This window comes from Palaemon carinicauda, chromosome 9, assembly GCF_036898095.1.
Source record: "Palaemon carinicauda isolate YSFRI2023 chromosome 9, ASM3689809v2, whole genome shotgun sequence".
NCBI classification, from domain to species: Eukaryota; Metazoa; Arthropoda; class Malacostraca; order Decapoda; family Palaemonidae; genus Palaemon; species Palaemon carinicauda.
In genome coordinates this window covers 137,083,773-137,110,358 of record NC_090733.1, presented here as the reverse complement: position 1 = coordinate 137,110,358, position 26,586 = coordinate 137,083,773, and the positions used below count along the sequence as shown (strand labels likewise).

At 34.8% G+C, this 26,586-nt stretch overlaps 1 protein-coding gene across 18 annotated transcripts in view; it reads left to right on the top strand.

Annotated features, from left to right (window-relative positions):
- The first annotated feature begins 7,202 nt into the window (after nt 1-7,202).
- The window catches only part of Usp16-45 (ubiquitin specific protease 16/45), a 132,488-nt gene continuing 113,104 nt past the window's right edge, over nt 7,203-26,586 (top strand). For 4 of the 18 annotated variants that reach the window (XM_068380493.1, XM_068380490.1, XM_068380488.1 and 1 more), the window contains exons 1-2: nt 8,340-8,593; nt 26,083-26,449. In XM_068380493.1, coding sequence (XP_068236594.1) covers nt 26,281-26,449 — 169 coding nt within the window. In that variant the 5' untranslated portion in view covers nt 8,340-8,593; nt 26,083-26,280. Of the gene's footprint in view, nt 7,420-8,339; nt 8,594-26,082; nt 26,450-26,586 lie in introns of those variants that run through there. The other 14 variants (XM_068380501.1, XM_068380495.1, XM_068380497.1 and 11 more) reach the window with 10 other exon arrangements.

The window sequence follows — 26,586 nt, the reverse complement described above, 5'->3', positions numbered from 1 at the left end:
ATTAAAACCTTAGGAAGAAATATTTATGGAGTTTAGTCACTATTAAATTTCACGGCTCTCTTTAAATCTCTCAGATGTGAGGAAGGTAGAAGAGGTTTTTCACAACAATGCAGTGGCCATATATTCACTTGAGTATTTCCCACGCTGAATAAATCTCGGATATGCGCCACTAGAAGTAGCACTAAGAAATAGCCATTATTCGCTTGCATGCGTTTTTGGACACGTGTATGTCATTTGTTTTTTTGTGTATATGAGTGAACGAGATAGCCCCGTGTAGCATGTTTTTCGAAAACTGCAAATTTCAAAGATTTCCCTTTTTTTCAATTTAATATTTTATCGCTAAATTAATTTACCATATCGCTAAATCTCTAGTTTAATGTTGTTACCCGGTCTTACAGTGTTTTATTTTAATTCTTCATTACATCTCTTGTAGTTTATTTATTTCCTTGTTTCATTTCCTCACTGGGTTATTTTTCCCTGTTGGAGCCCTTGGGCTTATAGCATCCTGCTTTTCCAACTAGGGTTGTAGCTTGGATGATAATAATAATAATAATAATAATAATAATAATAATAATAATAATAATAATAATAATATTATTATTATTATTATTATTATTATTATTATTATTATTATTATTATTATTATTATTATTATTACACAAATGTCAAGAGCATTTTAAGAATTACTTAGATAGGAATAAATAAAAAAAAAATCACTATTCAGCAACAAATTATTTTGGTTAATATAAAACTGACAGCAAATTTCTTTGGGATTAACATCATAATTGACAGAAGCAAGGGATAATGACAATGCTCCAGAGACTGACTAGGCTCCCTTCTCTATCCAAGCTTGGACCAGGGCGGGCCAGACAATAGCTGCTAATAACTCAGCAGGTAGACCTATGGGCTCCACCATATGAATGGTGAGGTTGCAGCCACTAGAAGAAACTATCGAGCATGAGTGGGTCTAGAACATAAGTCCAGCAGATCGCACACGCGTATTTATGCGCGTAGACGTATTTAGATATAATCAATGAAGCATCCACGTCAGCAAAGTAAAAGAAAAGAATATGTAGTTTTGCCAAGAATTTCACGAAAGCAAACAAAATCGGGAAGTTGACCCCCAAAAATCCATCACATTTGGCGTTGAGCTGTACCTCGAAGCGGGTTGATTTGAATCAATCCACCTGTAACTCTTAGCATCCAGTAGTTACATAACCAAAAATACTGAGAGAGAGAGAGAGAGAGAGAGAGAGAGAGAGAGAGAGAGAGAGGAAGTTTTCGGGTAGGAACGTCGGAGATTCAAACACAGACCGGTAGCAGCTACACTGATAGATTTATTTCCTCGCTATGCCCGACATTTCCTCTGATTTTGTCTCGACTTTCGTTGTATTATGGGGCTGAAATGACTTAGGGGAGCGATCTGAAAGACTTGGGCCATCTGCGGTGTAAGCGTCAAGAGGATATAAGCAAGAAGAGCATGAAAACATGTGGATAAATCATGCAGGAATAAATACATCGAGGTCCAAGAGACTTGGCACCGCTTCTGAGCTATCAATTCGTAATGTTATTAAGGGAACTTATGACAGGAAGGGCGTGGGGGGGAGGGGGCTAAGGAGAGGAAGGGATACGAGTATCCTGGTGGAGAATAATTTCTTCTATTTTTTTTCTTTTTTTCGTCTATGGCATCCATGTTAATATCTGCAGTACGTATACGCAAGACTAGTAGTTAAACTTGATGACATAACAGTCCTTGAGAGACGGACATTAGCGGGAAATTGGCCGCTGATTCGGGAGAACATACACACACACACACACACACACATATATATATATATATATATATATAAAGAGAGAGAGAGAGAGAGAGAGAGAGAGAGAGAGAATGTTTAGGCTAACCTTACATACATACATATACCAAAGGCACTTCCCCCAATTTTGGGGGGTAGCCGACATCAACAAGAAACAAAACAAAAACAAAAACAAAAAAGGGGACCTCTACTCTCGATGTTCCTCCAGCCTAACCAGGGACTCAGCCGAGTTCAGCTGGTACTGCTAGGGTGCCACAGCCCAACCTTCCACATTTCCACCACAGATGAAGCTTCATACTGCCGAGTCCCCTACTGCTGCTACCTCCGCGGTCATCTAAGGCACCGGAGGAAGCAGCAGGGCCTACCGGAACTGCGTCACAATCGCTCGCCATTCATTCCTATTTCTAGCACGCTCTCTTGCCTCTCTCACATCTATCCTCCTATCACCCAGACCTTTCTTCACACCATCCATCCACCCAAACCTTGGCCTTCCTCTTGTACTTCTCCCATCAACTCTTGCATTCATCACCTTCTTTAGCAGACAACCACTTTCCATTCTCTCAACATGGCCAAACCACCTCAACACATTCATATCCACTCTACCTGCTAACTCATTTCTTACACCCGTTCTCACCCTCACTACTTCGTTCCTAACCCTATCTACTCGAGATACACCAGCCATACTCCTCAGACACTTCATCTTAGCACGTTCAAAGATTTATAAGGCTGTACTCTTTTCTTATATAGTCGTAACTTGCAACAACAAAGATTTAAACATTGCAATTATTATAGTATATTTCTCCATAATCTCCTCTATATAATGAATATATTTGTTTTCTGTCCTTCTTAAGGGGAGAGGAAGTATTCATACCCCGGTGAGATGCGGTACCCCTTGTATACTCGGAAACCACTCTCCTACAAATTGCCAAACCAGCAGGTTGTAGTTAGGAAAAGGGGAGGGGGTGAAAAGGGTTGAATTTGTGTATTATTATTATTATTATTATTATTATTATTATTATTATTATTATCAATACTTGCTAAGCTACAACCCCAGTTGGAAAAGCAGGATGCTATAAGCCCAGGGGGCTCCAACAGGGAAAATAGCCCAGTAAGGAAAGGAAACAAGGAAATCTAGAATATTTTAAGAGCAGCGGCATTAAACTAAATATCTCCTCTATGAACTACAAAAACTTTAACAAAACAAGAGAAAGAGAAAAAAAGAATAGTGTGCTAGAGTGTACCCTCAAGCAAGAGAACTCTAACCCAAGACAGAGGAAGACCATGGTATACAGGCTATGGCACTACCTAAGACTAGAGCACAATGGTTTGATTTTGGAGAGTCCTCGTAGAGGAGCTGCTTACCACAGCTAAAAGAGTCTCTTCTACCCTTACCAAGAGGATAGTAGCCAATGAATAATTACATTGCAGTAATAATTGAGTATTTGTGTAAACTCCTTGTCTTTATACCAGTGCAAATGAAGATGGGACCCAGCATCGAAACGACAGTAAATGTCCACATATAATCAATATATATTTCGTTATATGGAAGCCATATACATACAGAAGAGAAGAGTTAAAGATGGTCAACAAATTGTTAGGTGGTTGAGGTTATAATCCTATTTAAAGTTATTAATGGCATCCTTCATAGAAACTAACTAGACCGGTAATGTATATTACTTAACAGATACGTCTCAAGGTGGAGGAAGAACTTCCACCTTGTGTAGTTTAATCATCTTCTCTCGACCATTGACAATTCGTTTTTTAAAGATTCTTTCAGGAATAGTTAACAAATCATCAGGCTAAAGTCATTAATGTTTTTTTTTTTTTTTTTTTTTTTTTTTTTTTTTTTTTTTTTTTAGAAATTAAGTAGACCGGTAAATGTACTTCGGAACTTAACAGATGTTTCGTCTCAAGGTGGAAGAACTTCCACCTTGTGTAGTCTACTAATCTTGCCTTGACCATCGACAATTCATTTTTTAAGGATTCTTTTATAAATGTGAGTCAAGGTCGGTGTTTTCGGCCTTTCAAGGGGTGGCTTCTGTGCCGTTCTTGTGGACAGAAGATTCTGGAAACTGATAGGCCTATGGATTAAAGAGGTAGAACGATAGGTCAAGTACCACCGAAGTTATGGTTGGAGGAGATGGTGTCAGTGTTATATTAGTTAGTCTATTATTATTATTATTATTATTATTATTATTATTATTATTATTATTTGCTAAGCTACAACCCTACTTGAAAAATCAGGATTCTATAAGCCCAGGGGCTCCAACAGGGAAAATAGTCCAGTGAGGGATAGAAAGAAGAAAACAGATAGACTAATGTGCTTGAATGTACCCTGAAGCAAGAGAACTTCAAGACCATTGCACATAGACTAATTAGTTACTTCTGGATTTTTTTTAATCAGAATCTGCTATTAATTTTTGGAAGCGAATCGCGTGAAAATGTGTATATTGAACATACATTCATGATTGCACTCCTGATATTTGAAACCATTAAGAATCAAGTTCTTGAAAATGAGTCTAAAAACTCATAATATGTAGGCCTAGTATGGTTAAAGTTGTACATTTTCAATGATATTGCTGTGTTTCGCATTGATTTCCCCCTAACAGCAAGATCACGTTTTGTAGTTCAACTTCATTCCCTGAAATGATGACATGCACAGCTGGAATGTTCAAAACTTGGCAATGCAGAAGAATGCGAGATTCTAACTGCAGGCTTTCGGTGCATAACTGATAAGTTTGCCTTAATGTTTTAATCTAGCCCTATATTGGTGCAGTCATTGAAATACAACAAAAAGGCCTTGATTTTCCCCCCGTTGCTTTACTTCCGCATTTATTCTTGGAGGTCCCCATTTTGTTCATCGGAGAGACCCAGCTTTGTTCTTTATATTGCATGGTTAACTTTGATAAGCTTTTTATTCCAAGCAACGTCAAAACTATTTGTAATATCCTCTACAAAAATTAAGGTTAAGATAAAATAGAGTTCTAATTTAGTTAAAAAAAAGAGTCTTGCACAGTGGCATTAATTCTAAAATCAACCAAATGTGGGGCATTGTATCCTTGGGGAATCTGCAGATCCTAGATTTGTTGCTTCTCAGTATACTGCTGAGAAATAGTAGAGCTTTCAGTATAGCGGTTTTTTTTTATTTGTCTGAAACATTACTGGCACAGTTTAATGCTGAAGTAGCCCCAATAAGGCAATTCTGCTTTCAAATATATATGGTAAGGTCTCTAAATATACACACATAGGCCTACATATACGGCAACCACTCTGAATACAACAATCTCCTGCAAATTGCCCAAACTACCGTGTTGTAGTTAGGAAAGAGGGAAGAGATGAAAAGGGTTGAAACTGTGTGTGTGTATGTGCGTGCTTGCATATCTATTTTTATTTAGCCGTCATTTCTGAAGGCGCATACGTTAGTTTGTGTGTGGGGGAATATATATATATATATATATATATAAGGATTAAAGAGCAAAGAAAATTTGTGGGTATAGACTGACATAGAAAGACCATAAATAGATGAAAGTGGAAGGACAAGTCTGAGGCCTTTGTCCTGCAAAGGACTAGCAACGGCTGGTTATATATATATATATATATATATATATATTGGCAGGTTTTCGCAGCCTTGTAGTCAGGATACTTTTCTCATTAGGAAGAGATTTGGGTTGAAATTCCAAATAAGCTGGAGAATTTTAGGCATGTTGCATCGAAATGTACTTTTGGTCAACTAAATGGAATTAAAGAAAGTTTTTTATAGTTTATATATATATATATATATATATATCTATATATATATATATATATATACAGTATATATATATATATATATGCATGTATGTGTGTGTGTGTGAAAGATCTATTCTAATATTTTGACTGTTCATTACTTCTCTTCTTGATTATTTCCTTGTTTCCTTTCCTCACTGGGCAATTTTTTTCCTGCTTTTTCAACGGGGGTTGTAGCTTAAATAATAATAATAATAATAATAATAATAATAATAATAATAATAATATTTAATTAAATTTGATGGGCCCAGGGCTAGCAAAACACACACACACACACACACACACACACACACACACACACACACACACACACACTATGTATTTAAATATAACCTAAATTAATTATGTTCCTTGAGAGAGAATTTTTATAATAACCTTGTCATTTAATCTTTAAAAGAATACGTATGATGATTAATTTAATAATAATACGTACATATCCAATTGCCACCTATTATATTTGCTGGTATAGGCCTATAATTTTGATATTAGTAAAGCCGGTATAGGAATAATCTATAAAGAAAATTATTGTCTTAAGGACTTGCAAAACTGAAATAAAAACTAAAAACAAACTGTATATTAATACACGAAACAAACAAACGTGTTTTATATCCTTGATTCCAGTCTAAATTTAACAACCAGTCTGCCAAATATTGAATCGTAGTTACGTTGCAACTTGCAGCGTGGCGGTGCAGTCAGCAAATAAAACAGGTCAAAAGCAGCATATGGAGGACCCTGGAAAAGATAATATAAATCTAATCATGTTAAATGGCTACTTTATTTACGATGTAATTCGTCAAGTTAATATTTGTTATATATCTTACCGGCTTAGAATGACCATTGGTGCATACAGGGTTGAGGTGCCAATTACCTATTTTCCCTTCACATTCATCTTGCATTTTCTTTCGATAGGACTTCAGTGATCATTCCATATTTTCATTTTATAAGTAAGTGTATGTGTACAGAATATATCTATGATATAGTAGTTTTGAAAAAAGTCTTTTATTTAATATAAAAGAATATAAACTTATTGGCCCTTAACAACCTTTAATAACTTGTTCAGTAATGTCATGAACAGATGGTATTTGGTTGAACATTTTGTCTAGCAATCGATAACCCATATAATTTCTTTACATTTATGATTTTTCTGTGATAAAAAAAAACTCCATTGATCACATATTTAATAATGATAAATATATTCGAAGTAATTTTAGTTAAAACTGTTCGGTAAGAGATGTTTGCTATGTTAGTGTTGGCGATTTTCAATAGCTCATCTACTCCTGTATATTTTTCTGAGTAGGTTTTTTATTTTTCTATAACAACATAAACTAAAATAATGATAAATTGAGAATGATATATATATATTTTAGCTAATTTTCTGTTAGAAACTGCTCGGTAAGAAGTATTTGCTATGTTCGTGCTGGCTATTTTCGATTGCTCATCTGCTCCTGTATATTTTTCTGAGAAGATTTGTGATTTTTCTGTAACGAAATAAACTAAAATCATTATAAATTGAAAATATTATATATATTTCAGCCAATTTTATGTTAAAATTGTCTGATAAGAAGTGTTTGCTGTGTTCGATAGCTCATCTATCCGCTTCAACGTGTTCGCTTCCTTCGAGCACGAACCTTTCGGGTCTTCTGGCACTGTTGCCAAACAAATTGAAGTGTCTTTGCTAGAGTGCCTGAGTGTGGACTTTCTTCTGTATTGCTCGCAGTTTTTTACTTAGCATATCTGCGTGCTTTTTTTTTTGCTCGTGCACGCCCCTTTCTTTGATTTAAACTACGGTACGTGAATCAAATCTCTCGGATTGTATTATAAGGTAAAGAAAAAAATCTTTTCATTGTGCTTCGTAGCTTGATTAGGCCAACTCTTGTTCTTTATTAATGACCGTATGTCCCAATCGTTTTTATTTAAAGGGAGGTATTGGAGACATTTTTTCCACACGTCACACTTGGACGGCAGCCCAATACCATTGACTTTTATTTTCTGGGCTTGAGTGACGCAAGTGTGAGGCCAGAGTACAGGCAGAGTCTCTGGCCACTTGGCACTGTGCCTTCTTCTGTGCCCCGTAGCTAACTCTCTCTATCTCTCTCTCTCTCTCTTTGCTGTTCTTTCTGCAGCTTCTGCTCCTGCTGCACTAGTTTTGTGTGTCGGTGCTCCCCCCCCCCCTCCACCATTCTTTGCCCAGTCAGTGATATGTTGATATTTAGGCCACAGGCTGGTTACAATCTCCGCATAGAAGCTAGCCTAAACTTATCGGTTTTATTATAGTTTCGGTCAGAAGAAAATTTTGTAATAGGAATAGTGTTTTTCCTATAAGAAAACTCCCGTTTTGTTTGAAAATGACATTTATTGATGGGGCTCATAAATAATTAATGAGATATACCCTAATATATCCGCTGATAATCGGCCCCTGACTGGATTTATCTTACCAATGTATCTAAGGAGGCCTATGCATTGGCCGCTCATGAAATGATCTCAAAATTGGATTATTGTGCTAGTTTCTTGGAATTGGCAGGGAGACCTACTCAGTTTTGTGGCCAAAACGCTGTGGTATTTTATTGTGTGTGATTTGTGCTTAGGCCTAGCCTACATTTGAAGGAAATAGTGTGTATTGGCTTGTTTAAATGCCATCCAACGAATTATTATTGTATTATTCTATAGAAATCATTTGACACCAATTTTTTCAGATTGTGAAGTGCATTGCCAACAATCCTTTTTTTTTTCTTTTTTGCTCAGAATTCTTTCATTTGTCTGTGAGACTTTAAGATTACTTCAGTACGGTTTTATACATCGAGACGACTGATATGTGAACTGAACGGCCTTTACGATAAGAGCTTTAAAGAATTCGGAAAGGAAATTTTTGACAGAGTGGACTTTTTAAGATTTCTTATTACTAGTCCACTGTTGTGGGACTGTTTTTGGAAATACAGTATCAAAACTTGTTTTGTGACTCCTGGACTACTAGAAGTAAACTACGGTAGCCTTGTCAGGTAAATTATAAATTTTATTTACTGTTAATATAGATTTTTATACATAACTTCAATACAAGACTCCAGGCCGGTGTGACGGTCTGAATGATCCCCCGGTCTCAGAATTCTCCTTGATAATTTCCGCATGCGCGAACATTACCGTTTGCCAGTGCATATGAGGTTGATGTTTTATTTTTCTGTAATGTTAGTATGCGCAGCTCAACATTACCACTTGCCAGTACATACGAGCTTGATGTTTTAGTTTCATGTGAGCGAAGCGAGCTAATGGCGGAAAAGAACCATTATACAATGTCAAGGAGAATTCTGAGACCGGGCGATCGTTCAGACCGTCACACCGGACAATACAGCTGTGACTAAAGTAGCATATTACTAGAGAAGGTCTTCTTCTTACGAACTTCGGAACATACAAACACAAGTCTAACTGAAAATAGTAAAGATAAAGAAATAATGTAATGAAAATATATATCATTTAATACAGTAAGCAAAACAATATTTGTAATAACCTGATATCTATTTCATATGAAACCCGACTATCCGTTCACTTTTGCAGTTTGAAATTATAGGCATGGGATACAGGATAGGCTGACCCTAGGCCAAAATCTATCTCTTACTTTTACGGGTTTATTTCTCGCCCTCCATCAGACACTAAAAGTCTGTTCAGGCGGGCCTTGGTGTGTGAAAATAATTTCTTTCCAGTTAATATTTGGCTCTGTATCTTATCAGTTATTTCGCTAGCATTTGTATTCAGGCTTAATAGTTTTCAGGTCACTATTATAACACTTTCTAAAAAGATAATACAAATAATTCGATTTACAAACACCTGGGAACCAATTAAGTTTGTAAATTGAGGACCATCTACACTTGGTTAAAATGACTGTAATTGGAATATAGAATAGCAATATGACTTCTTTAGAAATAATGTTCTTATGATACTTAAGTTCAATATAAGTAGTCAAACTTCTTTATAAAAAAATTTGTAAAGTTAGGTTAAGCTAACCTTTACTCTATATCACAAACTTCCATCCTTTTTAATATTTATAAAATTTCAAGTTATGTGTCTTGTAATATGGTACTAATTTAGAACTGTTAATGTTTGAAATTCTAGTTATTGTATAAGTTACTGTCCATTTTATTTGATTAAATTATCTGGAATATGTTTAGCAGTATTTTCCATCCACATTTGTGAGACATTTCAGTACTTAAGAGTTTATGATTTTGCAGGAATTACTATATTCTACCGTATATGGTACAGTAATACAGTATTGTAATTGAGTCGAGCTTGTATAGTTTCTCATATTTTTTAACTGTATAGGTGTTTGTTATTTCTATTCACGCTTATTTGACCTCCTTTAAGTGGTCTAAATGTGTCCTGATTTACTTACATTCACATTATTTTCCTTAAGTAAATTGATGTATTGTATTGCATTATGTTATTGTTTCAGATTGACTACAGTCACGTGTGGATTAACTTAAAAATGATATACTGTACCTTGTTTATTGTACCTGTTGATAATATTATCCCTTTGTAGTAGAGGTTCAGAGGGACATAGTTACGAACAAATAGAGGCTTTCGTGAATACACCCACGTAAAGAAATTCAAGTTTAAAAAATAAAGTAAATTTATAAAGAAAATAAAATTTTGACTTTACACATTCTTTTTGTGGTATAGTACAGTATATTGTTTTTTATTTATATTATTACAGCCGTATAGTGTACAGTATACTTTCTTCCATTGTTGTTTGTATACATTTTACAGTATTAAAGTACCTCTACTGTATTAATACTGTATTGTGCAAAGTGTATACCTGTGCTCTATGAAATATTCATTTATGTATTAAGGTTATGTTTTTTACTTGTTTCTGTTATATAGGGATGATTATTTTTGTAATCCTTGAAAAGTACCATGAATACTGTGTACAGTTCAGTACTTATCAAATGATATCAGATATATTTTGCATGACTTAACGTCTCATAAATACAGAAGTCCCTCATCTTAGATACATTTAGAGATACAAACACTAATCCAACCGAAAATAACTGAGCCCTCATTGCTCAGATCAAGACCTTGGAGAGGCAAACTACGACGCCATTCTGTGGGTTCGACATTGGAGCTTTAAGATATGATGATGACTGAGTTGCGCTTAACTTGTACTGTATTCATTACTATTGAAGAAATTTTTCATGTTAACCCTTTTATCCCCAACGCTATTTAGAATTTTCCAACCCTTAACCCCTAGGCGTTTTTTTTTTTTCAAGCACATTTTGCAATATATTTTTTTTTCAAATTGCTCTAACAGCCTTAATTTTTGTCATAGAGAGGTCAGGTTGGTCTCATTCTCTTGGAAAATGCCTGAAGTTTCTCAAAAAATTATCAAAAATATGAAAAAAGAAATGTAAATAGCAGTTTTTTGCAAGGACGTACCGGTACGTCTAATGGGGGTAAAGGGATGAGTTTTGTGAAACGTACCAGTACGTCCTTTGGGGGTAAAAGGGTTAAAGGAGAGCTTGGAATGCATATTTTAGAAATATACAAAATATATATACTTATTTGAAACAATTTGTGTTGAAGCAAGGAGTAGTAAAATTGTGATTTTAAAAGTTATAGTAATTTGATAAAAAAAGGTTCAAACTTTTTTTGCATATAAGTACAAGATGTTGGGTATCTAATACATGCTAGTGTAGATACAGTTTTTGGTTGTCCCGCGTAACAATTGAGTACCTTAAAGAACTGAATTCTTTACCATTATGCTTTAGTTTGAGGGTATTTTAATTTTAATAACATCAGAACCTAACAAAATTAGTTTAGTTGGTGTATAGTGAGGCTATATTTTTATATTAGAGATAGTTTTAAGAATTTAATTCTTGATAAATCTAAAAGCTTGAGCTCTTTGCTAATCTTCCTGATAATCAAATTGGGTTTTGGAAATTTGCCTGATTACTTAACCACTGGAGTTTCTTTAACAAAAAACTTTTGTGTTAATTTTTCATTTAGAAATTTTCTTATGAAACGATCGCTATAATATGAAGAATCGTCAATTATATTACTCTTTCTTTGCTATTTCTCATGAAAGGGAGTTCTATATGATGGTGTGTGCATTGTCAATTAGGTGAAAACTAAAAGACGACGAATGGAATTAACTTTATTTCAACAGACAGCGACCTTTTAGTACAACACTTTAAGTTTAAGAGGGTCACAAAAATTTAAACTGATCAAAGCAAGAAAAAACTGGCTCAAACTGGTTGTGTTGACAGAGAGGTATAGACCACGATATATAATAAAAAAAGAAGAAAATACCATTACAGTGTACGAGTGTGAACCACGTCTGGTACGATATTCAGGATGAGTTTTGTTTGTCTGTTAGGTAATTTTGTTCGTTCTAACTTTCACAATATTCATTTAACAAGAAGTTTTCCTTGATTATTATGGGGGATTCAGTTCTGACAAGTACCGTGTTAAAACTGCAACTTAGATAACATTTCCTGTTTCATTTGTTGCAGGCCAGCTCGTTATTGTCTATCCATTGCTTTTAATTCTTTTTTGGAGAAAAGAAAAGTTTAGATGTGTTTGTTTTATCTGTTTACAATTTCTTTTAATTAGGTCAAGTGTAAATTTATGTGGGTTTGGTAAAGCAAACATGTTTTTTGTGTGTTGCTTTATATTATATTGTCACTCGAGTTGTTGATGGGTGATTTTGAAAAGAAATTTTGTTGCCTCATGTCCAGATTTTATTTCTTCACTGGCATTTAATTGTAAAGGTTATAGTACGTTTTTAATTTTACTAAATGATATTGTGTGAGCTGTTTTATATTTGCCACTTAGGATACTAGATATATCTTCTTTTCTCTTGTCTTTCAATATTGGCTTTGTTTCAAATACAAAGATATAAATTTAAGAGTGAAGATACATTTAATTATTTTGAGGTTTGACAGTTCGTACCAAAATAGCTCTGATAGATATCCAAGCCTTATCTGTATCTAGAATTTTATCATAAACATCAAATTAGATGACATTATCGCTCGAGATTGACAGGCTGTCATAATTTAGGAGAAAATAGTATCCCTTTGCGGAGGACGTAACGAGGGCCAAGGGGTCAATTTGAATTGTTTTTTTAATTTTTCATATGTGGATACTTTTTTCTTTGCCTTGTTTTATAACGAAGGCATTTGAAATTATTGATGGAATGCTAACAATCAACTACTTAATATAATAAGCAGCTCTTCAAGGAGAAGGACACTCCAAAATCAAACCATTGTTCTCTAGTCTCGGGTAATGCCATAGCCTCTGTACCATGGTCTTCCACTGTCTTGGGTTAGAGTTCCCTTGCTTGAGGGTACACTCGGGCACACTATTCCATCTGATTTCTCTTCCTCTTGTTTTATTAAAGTTTTTAGTTTATTTGGGAAATATTTATTTTAATGTTGTTACTGTTCTTTAAGTATTTTATTTTTCCTTTTTTCCTTTCCACACTGGGCTATTTTCCCTGTTGGGGCCCCTGGGCTTATAGCATCCTGCTTTTCCAACTAGGGTTGTAGCTTAGCATTTAATAATAATAATATTATGTAACTACCGGTACTTTGGCTTGAAACATTGTTAGAACAGGTTTTGTTTCTCTTTTGAATTTAATTTATTCATTACTTCTCCTGTAGTTTCTTTATTTCCTTATTTCCTTTCCTCACTGGGATATTTTTCCCTGTTGGAGCCTCGGGGCCTGTAGCATCCTGCTTTTTCCAATTAGGGTTGCGGTTTAGCTAGTAATAATAGTAATACTGCAATCGTTATACAGTAGGGTTGCAGTATAGCTAGTAATAATAATAATAATCGGTATACAGTACTGTACAATATAACGATTTTGTGTATCACATGTTTTTTTGTACAGTTATACTGTAGTGTACCTTGCTTTGTAACCTTTATTTTTATTTGTTATACTTTTTTTTTTTTTTTTTTTTTTTTTTTTTTTTTTTTTTTTTTTTTATAAATTTTTGGGGTTAAAGTGCAGCTTGATCTCCAAGGACTTTCCAGTGTAAGGCTAGGACAAGGTATCCAATCGGATAAAAAAAGCGAATACACAGTAGGCCTACCTCCTTAAAAATAAAAACCCTTTATCAAGAAATTTCTATAATTTATCATCTATTCATAATCATATCTATTGCAGTAACTAATTCAGTTTTGGAAGTAATAAGGAAGATTTTACAGTTTTAAACTCTAGTTATTTTTGGTGACCCCCTTTGGATGTTTTAGGAGAAAGGTTAAGGAAAGCTTAATAGCAAGAAGGGCTTTGGAGAATAGAGATAAAATGGTGGGGGCTGATTAGACTAAAATTTTATAGATTCTGGGAAATATTTTTTGAAGAAAAGTATAGTTTTTCTTTGTTTCAAGTTTTATTATTTCCAAATATTAACCATATTAAAATCTGCTTAATTTTGGTACTTGAATACGGCATTTAACTTACCTCTGTGATGGTGCTTGTGTATATAGAGTATTATTATTATTATTATTATTATTATTACCACTACTGTACTACTACTTGCTAAGCTACAACCCTAGTTAGAAAAGCAAGATGTCTATAAGCCCAATGGCTACAACAGGGAAATATAGCCCAGTAAAATTAATGTCTTTACGTAAGTAGTAGTTAAATTGTCTCGATGTGTAAGAAGGAATTCTTATCTGCTAAGTTTAAGGCGTTTATATACTTTCCTACATTTTTCATATGGTTTAAACACAGTCAAGTAGACTCTGAGCATTCTGTATAGATTAACTATTGGTGATTTATTTATGGAAATGTGTGAGGCCTATTTGTCGTTAAAATCGCACTTGCATAGTCTTGTCTGTTCCAAATACGCAGATTGCTTAAAGTGCATAACAAGGTTTTTTTCTAATGTTCTATTATTAGACTCGAGTTAAATAGCTTGTTTATATTTAGGCGATAGTTACTTAGTTAAGAGTAACCTTACTCTCTCTCCTAATTGTCCCAGCATGTTGAAAGTGTAAAAATAGTTGTGGTATGTACAGATTACTCCCCATTAGTGACATATTGTAAAAGATATTTAGTTGGTTCTCTGTTTAAGCAGTTCGAATTAGGATGTCCAGTACGTACGGGATAAGTTGCAGATTCGAAAACTAGGTAACATACGATTCTTTAACGATAGATTTACCTTTAGATAAGAGGGTTTGAAAATAGAATGATTTTTATATTTTCTTATGAATTTTACACTCCTGTAGTCATGATGTAGTTATTTCTGGGTCGACCTGTGACGCCCGGTGAAAAGGGTCCTTCTTTACACTTTTCTGACATGATGTAGTTATTTTTCTGCTTTTTTATGGATGGAAATATTGTTATGATTTTCATGCATTATAGGCCTTCCCCAAAGAATTATTCTTGCGAGAGGTGAAAGATAATTTAGGGACATAGTTGGTTATATCAAAGGAAAATCTTTAAATGAAAATATGAAAGTAATAGTGGGATAATTAAGTGAATGCTGTGAAGATCCGTCTATACCATCTGATAACAGTATGCTGCTTAAGCCGAGCGAAATGAGTAACCCCTTGAGAGTAATGGGTGTTTCAAATTAAACTCGATAGTTTGATATCTAAAGTTTTTTTTTTTTTTATTGATTTTCATATTTGCATTAAATAATGAAATGGAAAACTTGGTTTAATTATTATTATTATTATTATTACAAGTTAAGCTACAACCCTAGTTGGAAAAGCAGGATGCTATATGCTCAAGGGCTCCAACAGGGAAAAATAGCTCAGTGAGGAAAGGAAACAAGGAAATATTCACCAAGTACTGAACAATCAAAATAAAATATTTTAAAAGCGGTAACAATATTAAATTAGACATTTCATATATAAACTATAAAAACTTAAAAAAAAACAAGAGGAAGAAAAACAAGATAGAATAGTTTGCCCGAGTGTACCCTCAAGCAAGTGGATATGAAACTGATAGACTGTGTTATGTCTATTCCTTGAGCTCCTAACGCTTCACAAGCGGGAGAGTTTTCAAGATTTGCCATGACCTGTGATGCAGATGCCCGATTAACATTGGGTCCTTATTTTGTGCCTTAGCATACTCTTCCGTATAGGCTAAGTTATTTTTGTCTAAAATGGATCTTGAGAAAGTTAATCCAGCAATTTACCACATAGATTTATAAGATAACTTTGAAGAATCATTTTTCAGAATAGTTTTTCTGTGTGATCACCTGTTGGTGAGACCTACTCCAATGCTAGAGAGTATGAATTGGTCTGTAAAGCCATCTTCAAAGACTCAAGGTTGTGGTGGTAAACAAGAAATTAATGGATACAATATACTGTAGACATTCTTTCATATTTGAATGATGGGTTTAGTAGGCAGACACAGCACCAGATTGTATGGAGAAGCAAAAGATTGTAAATCTGGTTTGTGTTGAGGATAATGTTGAAATTCCAAAAACTGAAGATTGTTTTATGTATGATGAAGGATGGACATAACTTACAATATTCAAGATCTGATTAGGTCATTGATCTCTCTCAATTCTATGAATGTAACTGCAGAATTGTATGGACTTAAGTTCACCTCTGTCATGCTTATGGAAGGAAAATATTTTCAAACAGGCAAGTAAGTTCAGGTGATGGCACCAATCTTCTAAAGCAATGCAGTACAATACTTCCCTTCCTTCTGATTATCCAGAAACTTAACTTTTTTAGCAAGGGACTTATCTCAAAACTTGCCAGTGGTACCTAATAATGTCTTTCCAGTTATTTGCAAGTTATATAAAAAGTGTATCCTTATAAATCTCAATCTTTGCAAACAACTATTTTGAATAAATTTCGTTAGCAAAACCTACCTAGACAAGGAAAGGTTTCTCTTTTCTGTCAACAAGGTAGTCATCAGCTTAGGTTGGGCTCTCATGAATGATAACTTCTCTTCAAATTACACATCTCATCTGCTTTCTTTTGCTCTAAGAGTGGGGCATGGGCAATCTTTGTTTGTCGCCCGATTCCTAGACACTTGGGACTATCACACTTGCTGTAGTGTAACAGGCGATTAAAGGGATTTTGACGAAGGAAAAATCTATTTCTGGGAAGAGGCCTGTGACGCCCGGTGAAAAGGTCCTTCTTTACACTTTTCTAATATAAATCTTCCAAATATACTAGAGAAAGATAAAAGCATGGAATGCAGAGGTTACTACCCTCGCGCGATCACCTTGTGGGTGTCGTGTATACAACAAGGGCGTGTGAAAACCACTATTCACAGGCTGTCTTCCATTTAGATAATCCCTTCATCAATGGGGAGGGCCGTGAGAGGCCCTAGAGAACACAGTTGGACTACCCCACCGACACCTACCACGCAGTTTGAATTCTTTAAAAGAAATATTAAATTGGTCATTTTTTGAGGCTATGATCTTGATTCAAGTACAGTCACACCCCCTTCCTTCAACATCTCAGCTTGGTGAGATTGTTTAATGTGTGTTTTGTGTTGTCAATGGTACCAGTAGATTGGGTCTGTGCATTTATTGTACCACTATATAAGGGTAAGGGAGATGTGCATGAGTGTTGTAATTCAAGAGGTATTAGTTTGTTGAGTGTAGTTGGAAAAGTGTATGGTAGAATACTGATTAATAGGATTAAGGATAAAACAGAGAATGCAATCTTGGAAGTACAGGGTGGTTTTAGAAGAGGTAGGGGTTGTATGAATCAGATTTTTACAGTTAGGCAGATATGCGAGAAATATTTAGCAAAAGGTAAGGAGGTGTATGTTGCGTTTATGGATCTGGAGAAAGCATATGATAGAGTTGATAGGGAAGCAATGTGGAATGTGATGAGGTTATATGGAGTTGGTGGAAGGTTGTTGCAAGCAGTGAAAAGTTTCTACACAGGTAGTAAAGCATGTGTTAGAATAGGAAATGAGGTGAGCGATTGGTTTCCGGTGAGAGTGGGGCTGAGACAGGGATGTGTGATGTCGCCGTGGTTGTTTAACTTGTATGTTGATGGAGTGGTGAGAGAGGTGAATGCTAGAGTGCTTGGACGAGGATTAAAACTGGTAGGCGAGAATGATCATGAATGGGAGGTAAATCAGTTGTTGTTTGCGGATGATACTGTACTGGTAGCAGACACAGAAGAGAAGCTTGACCGACTAGTGACAGAATTTGGAAGGGTGTGTGAGAGAAGGAAGTTGAGAGTTAATGTGGGTAAGAGTAAGGTTATGAGATGTACGAGAAGGGAAGGTGGTGCAAGGTTGAATGTCATGTTGAATGGAGAGTTACTTGAGGAGGTGGATCAGTTTAAGTACTTGGGGTCTGTTGTTGCAGCAAATGGTGGAGTGGAAGCAGATGTACGTCAGAGAGTGAATGAAGGTTGCAAAGTGTTGGGGGCAGTTAAGGGAGTAGTAAAAAATAAAGGATTGGGCATGAATGTAAAGAGAGTTCTATATGAGAAAGTGATTGTACCAACTGTGATGTATGGATCGGAGTTGTGGGGAATGAAAGTGATGGAGAGACAGAAATTGAATGTGTTTGAGATGAAGTGTCTGAGGAGTATGGCTGGTGTATCTCGAGTAGATAGGGTTAGGAACGAAGTGGTGTGGGTGAGAACGGGTGTAAGAAATGAGTTAGCGGCTAGAGTGGATATGAATGTGTTGAGGTGGTTTGGCCATGTTGAGAGAATGGAAAATGGCTGTCTGCTAAAGAAGGTGATGAATGCAAGAGTTGATGGGAGAAGTACAAGAGGAAGGCCAAGGTTTGGGTGGATGGATGGTGTGAAGAAAGCTCTGGGTGATAGGAGGATAGATGTGAGAGAGGCAAGAGAGCGTGCTAGAAATAGGAATGAATGGCGAGCGATTGTGACGCAGATCCGGTAGGCCCTGCTGCTTCCTCCGGTGCCTTAGATGACCGCGGAGGTAGCAGCAGTAGGGGACTCAGCAGTATGAAGCTTCATCTGTGGTGGAAATGTGGGAGGTTGGGCTGTGGCACCCTAGCAGTACCAGCTGAACTCGGCTGAGTCCCTGGTTAGGCTGGAGGAACGTAGAGAGTAGAGGTCCCCTTTTTGTTTTGTTTCTTGTTGTTGTCGGCTACCCCCCAAAATTGGGGGAAGTGCCTTTGGTATATGTATGTGATGATCTTGATGGTGAACATGACAACGAAACAACGTTAATGGGCAGTGATTACTTTGCAAGGCTCTCCATACCTCTTGTGAAATATCCCATTCTGGAAAGTGGCTGATAGATTGTATTCTGTAGAAATATTTTGTTTTTACCTCTTTAGGTCACAGGAATGTAATTGTGACTTCTGAATGTACATGCTTAGATAAGTACCTCTGGTTTTTGTCTCATTGCCTAGTGTAAGGAGAGGCTTAGAAGTTCAAATGACTTAGGTGAGGCGAAGTTCAAATGACTTAGGTGAGGCTCTTCTATTATAGAAGTAGGTAAGGAGATTGCCTCTTTTTATTGTAATGAATGCTGGATCTTAGGCCAGACAGGCTTTTTAGCAAATATAAACTTTTGACCAACATAGTTAAGCTAGTGATATCCCTAGTAGTAGGTACTTTGGTCAAGTATTTCACCCTCGGCATGTAATATAGACAGAGGTAGCCTATGATATTAGGAAGTCGAAGCCATCAACTACTGAAATTTCTTGTACTATTACGAGAAAATATGTTTCCGTAGCTGTCCTGGCTATCATGAGTAGCCTTTTAGATTTCATTTGGCCTCTGGCTAATTGCTTCAAGTTCGTACATTATTAAACCATGTATCACACTGGAAGGCTTTGCTTACATCCTTTCTATTTCACAATTACTTATATGGTTTGTTCCTACTGATTTTATGTAGGTTTTTAGTAGTTTGAGTCATTTTATTCATATTTCAATTACAAATATATTTTTAAAACTAGTAATATTTTGCTTATACAATACGATGATAATGAATGGAGAAGTATTGATTTAAAAGCTCGAGATAGAGACTGGCGAAATCTGACCGAGGCCTTTGGCGTTAATAGGCGAAGGAGATGATGATGATGACAGAACGGTAGATAGTATACTGTACATGGAATAGTTGAACATGATTTGGAATAAAGTACTCTACCGTTCTGCTAAAGCTGCAAAAGTATGTTGAGTAAAAGTCCTGAACTGAAGGACCAGTTTTCTAGTGTTTTGGCAGTGTAGTAAATCCATGTCATTGTGTTACTAATTTTTGTCGTATAGATTTTAGTGTCTACATAAAGGGGCTATGATTAAGCAGTGTCATTTCATATGTATCCCCTCTAGAAAATTATTTAGACGGCTCTACAGTATTTCATTAAATTAGCATATGCCATTTACACTCCTTACTCAAGTAAATCTTTCAGCTTTATAATACATGTACTGTACTGTATAAGATGAATTTACATTTTATTCATTAAATGATGTGTGGTATTAATTTATTCAGTCATCTTTTTTCTGTGGGATAGTTACAAGCCTTACGTCTCTTGTCTCGCCTATTCCTTCAAAGAAAAATGTATCTGTGCAATATGCATTTTGGATTACCTGTTTTTTCTTTTCTAATAGTGTTCAGTTGTTAAAACAATGGTTTTGAGATAATTTACTTTTTCTTTATTTAGATTCTGCAGTGTATAAAAAAGTAGGACCTTATTTTCTCTTAATTTAGATACTGGATTGTATAAAGAAAGCAGGACTTTATTTTCTCTTAGATTCTGCAGTGTATAAAGAAAAGTAGGACCATATTTTCTCTCTTATATTCTGCGGTGTATAAAGAAAAGTAGGACCTTATTTTCTCTCTTAGATTCTGCGGTGTGTGAAGAAAAGTAGGACCTTATTTTCTCTCTTAGATTCTGCGGTGTGTGAAGAAAAGTAGGACCTTATTTTCTCTCTTAGATTCTGCGGTGTGTGAAGAAAAGTAGGACCTTATTTTCTCTCTTAGATTCTGCGGTGTGTGAAGAAAAGTAGGACCTTATTTTCTCTCTTAGATTCTGCGGTGTGTGAAGAAAAGTAGGACCTTATTTTCTCTCTTAGATTCTGCGGTGTGTGAAGAAAAGTAGGACCTTATTTTCTCTCTTAGGTTCTGCAGTGTGTAAAGAAAAGTAGGACCTTATTTTCTCTCTTAGGTTCTGCAGTGTATAAAGAAAAGTAGGACCTTATTTTCTCTCTTAGGTTCTGCAGTGTATAAAGAAAAATGGGACCTTATTTTCTCTCTTAGATTCTGCAGTGTATAAAGAAAAATGGGACTTTATTTCCTCTTAGATTCTGCAGTGTATAAAGAAAAGTAGGACCTTATTTTCTCTCTTAGATTCTGCAGTGTATAACGAAAAGTAGGACCTTATTTTCTCTCTTAGATTCTGCAGTGTATAAAGAAAAGTAGGACCTTATTTTCTCTCTTAGATTCTGCAGTGTATAAAGAAAAGTAGGACCTTATTTTCTCTCTTAGATTCTGCAATGTATAAAGAAAAGTAGGACCTTATTTTCTCTCTTAGATTCTGCAGTGTATAAAGAAAAGTAGGACCTTATTTTCGCTCTTAGATTCTGCAGTGTATAAAGAAAAGTAGGACCTTATTTCCTCTCTTAGATTCTGCAGTGTATAAAGAAAAGTAGGACCTTATTTTCGCTCTTAGATTCTGCAGTGTATAAAGAAAAGTAGGACCTTATTTCCTCTCTTAGATTCTGCAGTGTATAAAGAAAAGTAGGACCTTATTTCCTCTCTTAGATTCTGCAGTGTATAAAGAAAAGTAGGACCTTATTTCCTCTCTTAGGTTCTGCAGTGTATAAAGAAAAGCAGGACCTTATTTTCTCTCTTAGATTCTGCAGCGTATAAAGAAATGTATGACCGTATTTTCTCTCTTAGATTCTGCAGTGTATAAAGAAAAGTAGACCTTATTTTCTCTTTACAGTATTTAGATTCCGGATTGTATAAAGATGAATGGAACCTTATTTGAATTTATATATTTTTTTTACATTCTTATAACAATATCACTATTTGAACTGCATTGCTTGGCAACTTGGCCCTTTGGCTTGTCTTGGGTTTCATATAAAAACACAGGTATTGTGGATGAGTTGGAAGTGAGAAAGAAGGTTACTGTTGTTTACTTATACATTCTATAGAGGATATAATTTAGAAGTATGTGATTCAGAGGTTACTGTAGGCTTATAATATGAAATAAATATGACTTTCTTATACATTTAAGTTATAAATCCAAGTCCTTATACAAGAACTCTCGTAGGAGTGGTTTTTTTGCCGAGAATTCAAGTCTTGGCATCAGACAACGAACTTTGGTAGTATGCCAAATATGTAGTAGTCTTGTTTGGTCCAGTTAAATGATTTTTGTGGTAAGATAGGAAGTACAGTATATCCTCCGGGGTTTTTCAGCTGTGGATAGTAATTTTCTTGGACTTTGTCTAGTGAAATGCAGCGGAGGTTTCGAGATTTTTCCTTTTATTTTATATTGGCGAGAGATTATGTTGAATATCTGTTTGCCATTGTCAAGTGCTTTTTGGTTTTTTATAGGTGGGTTTTAACACCAATAAACTGTATACTGAATACATTAGAATTTAGATTTGGCTGATATTAACTCAATACAGTACTGTATTAATAATGTTCATGCCTTGCATGTCTAAGAGAGAACGTAAAAGAAAAATATTGTAGAAATAAAGAGATTTTATAGCATGTATTGTTTTTAAAGATTAAGAAAGTTTTAAATCATCGTATAATTTACTGTATGTTGTATATTGTATATATAAATACACAATACAAACAGTCTGTGCATATACAGTATGTGTGTATATATGGATATGTACTGTATATAGATACAGTATAGATACATACATATGTATACCCATATATATACATTATATATATACTGTATTTTCATAATTATGTATATATATACGGTATATATATGTACTATATATATATTATATATATATATGTATATATATTATATATATATATATATATATATATATATATATATATATATATATATATATATATATATATATATATATATATATATATATGTATATATATTATATATATATATATATATATATATATATATATATATATATATATATATATATATATATATATATATATATATATATATACTGTATATATTTAGAAATATATGATAACCATAAAATATATACAATGCTTTGATATCTTTTCCTTTCGTTTTCATCTTTAGTTTTTGTACTAATTTTGTGAATTTTCACATTTGTTATAGATTATCACAAACTCATCTTTATCAAGTAGAAGTCAAATCTACCTATCTTTTTTTTTTTTTTGTTTTTTTTTCTTTTTTCCGTATCTGATGTCCATACCCCAGATTTTCCAGTCTATAAATATGGGGAAAATGGAAGGACTTTTCAGTAATACTCCGATTTAATCTTTATTGATGACCTAGATAGAAATCTGGTAAGCAGCTCTTTTAGGAGGAGAACACTCCAAAATCAAACTACAGTATTGTTCTCTAGTCTTGGTTAGTGCCCTAGCCTCTGTACCATGGTCTTCCACTGTCTTGGGTTAGCGTTCTCTTGCTTGAGGGTACACTCGGGCACACCATTCTTTCTAATTTCTCTTCCTCTTGTTTTGTTAATGCTTTTATAGTTTATATAGGAAATATTTATTTTAATGTTACTCTTTTTGAAATATTTTATTTTTCCTTTTTTCCTTTCCTCACTGGGCTATTTCCCCTGTTGGGGTCCCTAGGCTTATGGCGTTCTGCTTTTCCAACTAGGGTTGTAGCTTAGCAAGTAATAACAATAATAGTAATAATATGTGTTGGAGTTTTACTACTTATGGTATCATCATCATCATCTCCTCCCATGCCTATTGACGCAAAGGGCCTCAGTTAGATTTCGCCAGGCGTCTCTATCTTGAACTTTTAAATCAATACTTCTCCATTCATCATAGTATACTTGAGGTTAATTTCTAACTTGTGGTTTAAATCATGAAATTTCAAGGGGAATTTTATTCGTTTTCTATTTAAGTTTTATAAAGGTACAATTCCCAGTGGGATTGTTTAGTTATTTGGAAAGTGTTATTGATCCTCGGCTATGTTTTAATAATTCTCAATTACTTTAATTTCTTCCTTATTTGTTTTTAACTACGGTATATTAACAGTACTATGTATTCTTAGCGTTACTTCAAAACCTTCAAGTATTTTTGTTCCATAACGATGTGTGCTTTTAATCTTTTGAAGTCTGTAAGATTAATTCCACGTCCTGGGATATTTACTCCCTTAGGCTTATCATTCAACCAAAACATCCCAAAAAGTGTCTTGGACTTTGATAAATTTATTTGTTTTATTTGAAAATTAAATATCGAGTAGGGAAAACATACTGGCTCAGGAAATATCTTTACTTTTGGCACATTTAGTCGTTGATTTTCGCCTGTTATGCTTTACAAACTTCAGACCACACACACATGGAAACCGTATCCAGAAAGTAGATATGCCAAGACAGTTGGTTATACGCAACACAGAGCCCGAGACTTTATAAAAGTATTTGTTTTCAATTCTATTTGTTGATAAAATGATAGCCAAGACTAAGGTTGTCATTTCTTCTCTTGCATTGTACGGTACAGTACTTTATAGTTTACAAACAACAGAAATGAAGTGGATCGACTTTCTTGCGATACTTAGTGAATACAGCATAGTGCTGTAGTATTTTAATCTGCATGTAAATAATAATAATAATAATTATTATTATTATTATTATTATTATTATTACTTGTTAAGCCACAACCCTAGTTGAAAAAGCAGGATGCTATAAGCCCAGGGGCTCCAACATGGAAAATAGCTCAGTGAGGAAAGGAAAAAAGGAAAATGAATTATTTTAAGAAGAGTAACAACTATAAATATCTCCTATATAAACTACAAAAACTTTAACAAAACAAGAGGAAGAGAAATGAGATAGAAGAGTGTGCCCGAGTGTACCCTCAAGCAAGAGAATTCTAACCCAAGACAGTGGAAGACCATGGTACAGAAGTTGTGGCACTAAGTAAGAGTAAAGTAGTGTAAGAAAAAGATGATGAATGGAGAAGTATTGATTTAAAAGCTCAGGATAGAGACAACTGGCGAAATCTAACTGAGGCCCTTTGCGTCCATAGCCGTTGGAGGAGATGATGATGATGAAAATATTGTAAAGTTTTGATTAAGTGGAAAGTCCCCCCTCCCCCCTTTTAAAATTGGGACTGGAATGTCATCTCATTTTAACCGCTGAAAAATTCCATCTGAATGGAAGAATTAACAATGGCTCAGTGGAGCATCACTGCTTAATAGCATTAGCAACTTGGTAGCTTTGGCATTCTACTGACACAAAAAATAACTTTTATGGCAAAATGATGGGAACAATGACATGATGATAATGTAGAATAGAACAATCCATACAAAGTCAAGTCTTTAGTGTCTACTTTTATTGGTTAATATTACAACAAACTTTTCTAGTTTCAAGTACTATTTGAAAAAAGATAAAAATTTTTTTTTCATAATATTCTCTCTCTCTCTCTCTCTCTCTCTCTCTCTCTCTCTCTCTCTCTCTCTCTCTCTCTTCTCCTCTTCTCTCTTCTCTCCTCTCTCTCTCTCTTCTTTCTTCCTTTTCCTTTTCCTTCCTTCCTTCCTTCCTTTAGTAACTAAAAGACTTATGCCCTTTGAAGCACATTTATAAGTGATATACAATACTACTGTACCATACCCTTTGGCTCCCGTTCACACGTTATCTGCAAGTTGAGGGATCTCATGTGACAGCAACTTTATTAATGTAAATTGTAACATTTTCTTAGTACGTTTGAAAATAAGTAGATGTTTGTTTTAAATATTTGAATATTGTATCATGAAATGTGTGTTTTGTTGAAAATAGCGTAGTGTGAGTTAATTTTTGATCATTGAAATACGTATATCATTTGAGTCCCATCATTACTGGTTATTGATGGCAAGTGTACTACAGGAATTGAGTGAATCATATCTTCTTCTTCTTCTTCTTCTTTGTCTACATCTTTTCCCACTTCTATGTGGGGTCGATGTTTCTGGTCAACTTTCTCCATCTACCTCTGTCCCACACCTCATCACCGGTTAATCCCTTTGATTAAAAGTCATCCTTGATACAGTCCACCCACCTTCGCTTTGGTCTCCCTGTACCTCCATTTCCATTACTCTCCTCCCAATATACTGTTCATCTCTTCTCATGACATGACTGTACCACTTCAGTCTACTTTCTTGGGTCTTGGGACCGGCACCAAGTTGAGGCTGGCTTGCCCCCCCTCAGTTGGTGGGTTAATTGAGTTTATCATATCATTGTGGTAATATAGAAACTTGTATTTTACTTTAACATTTTGTGCAATTTTTAATTTTTTAATTAGCATTCTAACTCCAAATAAATTGTCACTTCCAGAAAGTGATTCGTACTGTACACTGTTGCAGTATTTATGGTACTACTATACTGAGAATTATGTACAAGCTGTATTGTCTTTTTCTGGTTATGTATTCTATATTACTTTATTGTTTAATTTTGAATATCCGCCCTCTAGGTCTTCTGTTTAGTGTATAAGAAAAATGGCATACTTACGGATGAGTAGTATCTATTATATGAGATGAAAATTGTGCAGAAAATAATGAAAAATATGTTTAGAAAGATTGCTTGTGTTCTTAATAAGTGAATTATAGTTATTTAATTTTGAGAGAGAAGAAAAGTTGAACTTGCTTATTCTGAACTGTCGCTTTCCAAAATGTGTGCCATGAGGAACAATAAAAGAAACTCTTTGCCAAGCCTCACCATGAATAAGTTCTTTGTGAATAAACGTGCCTCAATGTTTGAGCGAACTGAGGAAACTCCAAGAGAAAAGAAAGAATGGAGTCCTTGTGGTGCGGTGGAGACATCTCAGCGCAAGATGGAAGGTGAAGTACCAAAAGACTGATTGACTAATAATGCACTTGCTTCGATTTTTGTGCCGTGGAACTAACATGCATCCATGAGAGAGTTTTTTTAATCCCTGAGATTGTGTGTTTTTCAATTTAAGTTTGTTTATAATAGT